The sequence below is a fragment of the Penaeus japonicus genome, unplaced genomic scaffold (assembly GCF_977035675.1).
Source record: "Penaeus japonicus unplaced genomic scaffold, GWHDUDI00000001_assembly GWHDUDI00000019, whole genome shotgun sequence".
In the NCBI taxonomy this organism is placed as follows: domain Eukaryota; kingdom Metazoa; phylum Arthropoda; class Malacostraca; order Decapoda; family Penaeidae; genus Penaeus; species Penaeus japonicus.
In genome coordinates this window covers 14,007,803-14,015,302 of record NW_028234421.1, presented here as the reverse complement: position 1 = coordinate 14,015,302, position 7,500 = coordinate 14,007,803, and the positions used below count along the sequence as shown (strand labels likewise).

Here is a 7,500-nt window from a genome sequence, read left to right as displayed (position 1 = left end):
ATATATATTTATATATTTGTATATATGTATATATGTATATACATACATATGTATATGTATATGTATATGTATATGTTATGTATATATATATATATATATATATATATATATATATATATATATATATATGTGTGTGTGTGTGTGTGTGTGTGTGTGTGTGTGTGTGTGTGTGTGTGTGTGTGTGTGTGTGTGTGTGTGTGTGTATCTGTGTGTGTGTGTGTGTGTGTGTGTTATATGTGTGTGCGTGTGCGTGTGCGTGTGCGTGTGCGTGTGCGGGGGCATTAATGTCTACATCTGTGTTTATATGCATTTAATATGCGTTACAAAATATGTTTCTTATCCTCTTCCTTTTACCTTTACTGCAGACATTTCCTTTGAACCCATGAATCACAGACTCGCCACAAGAGACTAGTATTTAGTACCGCAGTGCACTAAGCGTGATATACAAGTAGGGTCATTAGCGAAACGAGTCGGAAGCTCTCTTAAACTGAGATATTTCCAGCAGTCGGAACATTGCTCTGGCTACCTGCGTCGCTGGAACTGCATTTGGGATTATTTAGAAGGGCGGGGAGCACTGCCATCACGAGGTAAGCGCTGGATTATTTTTATGCCCAGCTGCCTGACGTCTACAAGCGCCATTTACTTCCTTTTCCTAATACCGCTCTTTCCTATTCTTAGCCCACGAGCCCTAATTGGGATCTTACATGTTAGGCTTCCATTAATGATGCCGATAACACTTCCATGAATGTCTGATGTTCGATGACCCACACAAGTTAAGTGTTCAAAAAGATGCCAAATTGCGAGAGAGTCGGGTGGAACATGTCAGGTGTTGTGGTGACGTCACTCACCTTGGCACCCCCACGTGGCCTCCTCTGGCACTGTAGGCCCTCCAAGGAACCTCTAAAACCATTTCCTCTTTCGTTACAGTGATCTAGTGAAGGGAACGTGACTGCTGCTTCTTCCGCATCTGCGCCTACTTCCTGTGTGTGTGTGTCACTTTTCGACTGGCTGTGATAGCGCTCTTCTGTTTGTGATGTCTGGTGTCGCTCGCGGGACTAGATATTAAATAAATACCAAAACAAAAAGTCCGTTTCCGTTTTTAAAAAAATAAATCTTTAAAAAAAAAAAGGAATTAGATAAAAGAACAACTGACACACAGACACGAGGACTCCTTAAGTACCCACCTAAATCGTCCTCTTCAAGACACCGTTCTCATATCTTCCAAACTTCTACCTTCCTCCGAGACACCAACAAGTCGCCATCATGTTTGGAATGCTGAATCCCGTCAGTGCGGTGACCAGTAAGCATCCTATTACTGATGTTGATTCACTTACAAAGTATTTTTTGAATCTTGGGCATGTTTCAGACATTATTCCTTCCAAGCAAATTGGGAATGACATACCACGCACGGTTCGATAAGCTAAAATGAACCTAAGCCTTGGTAAAGAGATATCAGTTCATTTATGTTATTATCATAATCATTATTATTGTTGTTATTATTGTTTATAATTTCTATTATCATTATGATTATTTCTATTATCTGCATTACCATTAGTATCGTTATTATAATTTCTTTATTGTCACTATTATCATTATCTTTATCATTATTATCATTGTAATCATTATTACTACTACTACTTTTATTATTATCGCTACTATTATCATTATTATTATTGATATCATTACCATTATTATCATTATCCTTATTATTACCATTATTATCATTTTTATTATAATTTTATTATCTTTATCATTCTTATTACCATTGTAGATATCATCATTCTTATCATTACATTATATTAGCGTTAGTATAAGTATTTCTATTATTATTATTATTATCATTATTATTATTATTATTATTTATATTGTTATTATTATTGTTTGTATTCTTATCATAATCGCAATTATCATCCTCTTCATTATTATTATCAATCTTATTATTTCTTTTATCATTATCATTATTATGATTAATATCATTATCATTCCAACTACTACCATTACCTTCTTTTTCTTTCTTGTCTGTTGTTTCTTATTTAGACTTTTAATTCCCCTTATTTTCTGATAGGATCTCGCCTCAGCGCCGGAGTCTTTTGCCTTAACTTTCAAGCACTTCCCGAAGCTTGTTTTCTCGTTCCACACTGCATCTTTTAGTTCCTTTGATTAGACTTAAGAGCTTCCAAACCCTTAGCAGCACCGACCTTTTGGAACACTTGACCCTCCCCCACCACGATTTCTCACAGCAAACAGTGCTTGCCTAGTCAAATCCAAGTGATATTTTTCCCCCTTTTTATTCTTTTTTTCTGAAAGTTCTTGATATAGAAGAGTTTTGTGTATATAGATATAAATATATATATATTTTTTTTCAATACACTCCCATGTAGATGAACCCCACAAGAAAGTGTTCTTAAGACAATATGAGCTTTGATAATAGCCATCGTAACGGTACATACTAGTAGTTACCGAGGTTAATTACCATTCGCATGAATTCCTTGTCCAACCCCGACCCCCCTCTAAGTGATGTCGTGCTCATTACCTTTGTACGACCAGTGTAAATATCGTCGTAATCATAAAGGTGAAATGGTGCTGATAATGTCATTTGAAAGGAGGTTTGTGAATGCAGTTGAATGGCTGCCATTTGTACGTAAGCCATGGAGATGATAATTGCATTTGATACTCTTAGATTTTTTTTTTTTTTTTTTTTTTTTCAGTCCGCAGAAATCATATTGCTCTTGTGCCAAAATAAGCATGCAGAATGCTATATATGCAACTGATGCACGACGGTAGTTATGAAAAAGGCCAATTGTTTTATTATTCTTTTATTCATGCATTCATCAGAGGACATCACAATACCGAATCACTTACGCCAAGGAACCAAGATCAGCCTCTGTCCTGGTCGAGCAAATGGATAAATAAAGAAAGGAATAAGAAAACGCTTAAGAAATCCAGAGAGTCCTCCAGTCGCATAATTACCGACTGCTTGAAGCTCGACCTCAAAGCCTGGCCGAGAGTAACGTGGCGCAATAAGAGTCTTCCCAGGAAAAGCTTCACAGAGGCTCACAGACGTTGCTTGAGTTAATGCATTCTGGCGGAGGGAGGCTTGAGATCCGCGTGACTTTGAACCTCGATGGCTCTTCTCTCGGCGAAATCTTGAGTCATTAGATCGCAGGCTTCTGGAGGGACTCGCGTTGGCTGAGGCTCAGTCAGACTTCGGTCTTGCGTCTGGGATTGGGTCGGGAGTTAGGTTATATACATACTTATATATATATATATATATATATATATATATATATATATATATATATATATATATATATATATATATATACATATATATGTCCCTCTACATCCTACACCCTTATGAGAAACAGCGATCAAGCGGCGAGAGGGAGACAGATCGCTCGAGTGCACAAGACGAAGCCCAAGAACAACCCCCATCAGCCAATTTAACCTTCAACTTCTCCCACTTTTTTTTCTTCCTTTCTTTTCGCCGATTTCGGACATAGACTCGCATAAGCCAATATCTTCTCCGGCTTTCAGGACCTGTAGACAATCATGCCTCCATGTTCGGCTGATCAATCCTATCTGCGGGATTTTCTTAAGCCGTCGAGGGAATCATGGTGTCTTTATGGGCTGGTGGTGGGGGTGGTGGTGGGGGTAGAGGGGAGGGAGGGGGAGGGGTAGGAGGGGGTCTCACCGGGAGGGGGGTCTGATAAGAGGTGGAGGGAGAGGGGAGGAAGGGGGAGGGGAGGGGGTCTCACGGGGGGAGGATCGGTTAAGATGTGTGGAGGGAGAGGGGGGAAGGGGAGAGGTAGGAGGGGGTCTCACCGGGAATAGGGAAGAGCATTTAGCGTGGAAGGTTGGATGTAATTGGCCTCGTTCTCGAACTTTCTCTCTGTCTTTCTTTCTCTTTTTCATATTCTCTCCCTTTTTTCTTTTCTCTTTCTATTCTTTTCTCTACTTTCTTTCTTCTTCTCTATTTCTTTTTTTCTCTTTCTCTTTCTCCTCTTACCACACTTCTCTCTCTCTCTCTCTCTTTCTCTCTCTCTCTCTCTCTCTTTCTCTCTCTCTCTCTCTCTCTCTCTCTCTCTCTCTCTCTCTCTCTCTCTCTTGCTCTCTCTTCCCTTCACTCAATCTCTCTCTCTTTCACTCTCTCTCTCTCTCTCTCTCTCTCTCTCTCTCTCTCTCTCACTCACACTCTCTCTCACGTACTCACTCTCTGTTATCTATCTATCTACCTCTCTCTTTTTTCTCTATATTTTACTTCGTTTCTCCCTCTTTCCTTCTCGATTACTGGCTCCCTCCCCATCTCCTTCCCTCTCCACACAGACTCTTCAAATTACATTCGCTCTTTATCACATCCTATCCCTTATTTCAAATGTTGGAGATAACGAGGCTTCGCCACAAAACTAACGAGGGAACCACAAGAAGAAGAAGAAGAAAAAGAAGAAGAAAAAAAAAGATCGGATTCCGTGGATTTTATCACGAGGGAGTTCGATGTCCATTCTTGGTAGATTCTTCGGGAATGAAAAATGTAGAAATATGGCTTCGTCGTTTATCTCGGTCTTTCTCTTCTCCTCTCCCTTCCCTTGTTCCCCTTTGCTTCCATTAACATTTCGTCTTCTCTTTCTTTCTCTTTTTTTTTTCTCTCTCTTTCTCACTATCCCTTTCTCTCTCATTCTCTATTTCCTTCTCTCGCTATCTCTCTCTCTCTCTCTCTCTCTCTCTCTCTCTCTCTCTCTCTCTCTCTCTCTCTCTCTCTCTCTCTCTCTCTCTCTCTATCTATCTATCTATCTATCTATCTCTCTCTCTCTCTCTCTCTCTCGCTTCTCAGTATTCCTTCTTCTTTCTTTATCTATATTCCATCTCTTTTTCTTTGCTTCCCTATCCCTTTCTCACTTCCTCTACCTTCCCGTCTCCTCTCTCTTCCTTTTCTCTTTACCACACCCCTTTCCCCACCCCTCCTCTCTCCCCTCTGCCTCCCTCTCTCCTATTCTTCACTCCCTTTCTCCCCCTCCCCCTCTCCTATTTCTCATCCCCTCTCTCACTCCTCCCCCTTCCCCACTCCTTCTCTCCCCCCTCTGCCTCCCCCACCCCTCTCCCTCTCCCGCCTCATAGCCAGAGAGACTAAGCGGGCACGTGGATTAATATCTTTTATAGCTAATAGGCTTATACAAGAAAGCAATCCGTTACCTCCATTAATTATGGGGTAAACGTAATCCTATATGTAGCTGATTAATAGGTAGATGATCAGGTAATCCTTAGTGTAGTAATATGTAAGTTAGTTATAAGCCTTGCTGATTGAAGAAAAAAGAAAAGAAAAAAAGTTTAATGAAGTGGAAGTGAAGCCGTTAATCAATTATCTTTTTCCTGAATCATTAGATCCAGCTTTCGTAATTGTGATACGTCACGTTCTGTCATCTCCCCACTCCATGACATTCTCACCCCCATCCCACCTTCCCCACCTCCACTACCCTCCACCACTCGCCATTCTCCTTCCCACTCCACCAACCTCCCTTGCCTTCCCTATTCCACTATTCACCCTACTCATCCACACTCCACCACTCGCTCTCCCCCCCCACCCCCCAATCACACCCCCTACCCCTCCCCACTCTACTAATCACTCTCGCCCTCTCCACTCCTCCCTACTCTCTACCGCACTCCACCAATTCCACTCCCCTTTCCGCCACTCCACCGCTCCACTCTACCACTGCACCTCCCCCCCTCCCCCATACTCCACCACTCCCTTCCCCGCTCCACGACGCCCGTTATTCCCCCAGCATCGCCCGGGGCCAAGATCAAAGAGGAGAGCAGCGCCTCGAAGGCCAAAGCATCTAAGGTGTCAATCATCCTGCGTTTGGTGGCCGTGTAAGGGATTTTATTCGCCAGCCCTTTTTCTGGTCCGGGGCTATATTGAGTCTTTATTTTTTATTTTTTACTCTCTTTCTCTTTCTCTTTATATCTATCAATTTATCTAACTATCTTGTTTCCTTGCCCTTTTTTTATTTACTCTAATTTCCCTTTAATATCTTCTGTCACTCGCAAATATCACTTTTTGCACATGTTATACTCACCCCTTTTTTTCTCTCTACCCCTTTTCCTTCGATTTATCACCCCCTCTCCCTCTTTTCTCCATCGGTTTTAAGCAATTTCTCTACAGGACAACTGCTGGTACTCGATCCGTCTTTTAATAGAGCGAATTAATTTAATTTCTAGTTTCCTATAGCCTCTATAGGGCTTCTCTATCCTCACCCTTCATGTCCAGTTAACTCTCCAGTAGAATGTGATAGAAACTTTCTTGTTCCACATTCGTTTACGTATTCGCTTTTCTTTACATGATTTTTAATAGTTACTGTTTTCGTTACTCCCATTAAATTGTATACGTATAATGTGTGTTGTATGTGCGTGTATGTGAGTGTTGTGTGTGTTTGTGTGCCACCGCGGCTATTTAGATATCCACATTTCCATCAAGATTCGCTCTCTTTTTCCACGTCATTAAACACCCCATCAAAATTCTACTCGCCTGTAGATATTTCACGAATTTTTGCCAGCGACTACTTTCCCATTAATATTCCGAGTTATCCAATATCCCCCCCCCCTCTCCTTCCCCCCTTTAAGGACGCGTGCGTGGGCTCTCCCGGGGCACCGCGGCCATGCCTTCGGACGCCGCGCGATCCTCACGGACGGCTATTATTTTCCATCTCGCTTATCATGACGCCTCGGAGGCTTTCTGGGAATGTGGCCCCGTTTGCTTCTTTTCTTATCGACCGCGTACTTAGACGTACATGTGTGTGTGTGTGTGTGTGTGTGTGTGTGTGTGTGTGTGTGTGTGTTTATATATATGTATATATATATATATATGTATATAGATATATATATATATAATATATATATATATATATATATATATATATATTATATGTATACATATATGTATATATATATATATATATATATATATATATATATATATATATATATATATGTATATGTATGTATGTATGTATACTTCTTTATCTCCTCTCCCTCCTCTTCCCCTTTTGTTTCTTTCATTTTTTTCTATTACATTTTTTTTCTGTGTCTCCTTCTATTGAGCGAATGATATTGATATGTCTGTTCTAGGAAATACTCCCATATTTTCTCCTTTTTCCTTTCTTGACTTATCTCATCATTTTCCGATTGTGAGTCCACGCCACGGTTGACTTCGATATCGTAGCAAGATTCACGCACATGGAAAGGAAAGAAGGGACCCTTTTTCTTATACTTCGAAATTGCTCCGTTTATTTAATAATTTTATGGTGCGATTGTTCTTTTTTGTATATTGTCCCCTCCCCCCCCCCCTCCGACACACGCACTTTCTTTGAGAAGATGTAGAAAAGCTTCTTCTGTGTTTTCTTGTCTGCAACACATTTGTCTCATTCCTCGATCCCCCCCCCCCACCCCCTTCTCCCTACCCTTCTCTCTCCCCACGCCCCACCATTTTCCTTTCCGATTATCCCCCCC

At 41.0% G+C, this 7,500-nt stretch overlaps 1 protein-coding gene across 6 annotated transcripts in view; it reads left to right on the top strand.

The window, feature by feature from the left end:
• cpx (synaptic transmission protein complexin) overlaps positions 1-7,500 on the top strand; it is a 761,198-nt gene that overhangs the window by 655,505 nt on the left and 98,193 nt on the right. For 3 of the 6 annotated variants that reach the window (XM_086547427.1, XM_086547429.1, XM_086547426.1), the window contains exon 2: positions 928-1,300. The exons of the other annotated variants lie outside the window; for them this stretch is intronic. In XM_086547427.1, coding sequence (XP_086403553.1) covers positions 1,264-1,300 — 37 coding nt within the window. In that variant the 5' untranslated portion in view covers positions 928-1,263. The remainder of the gene's footprint in view (positions 1-927; positions 1,301-7,500) is intronic. 6 annotated transcript variants of the gene reach the window in all.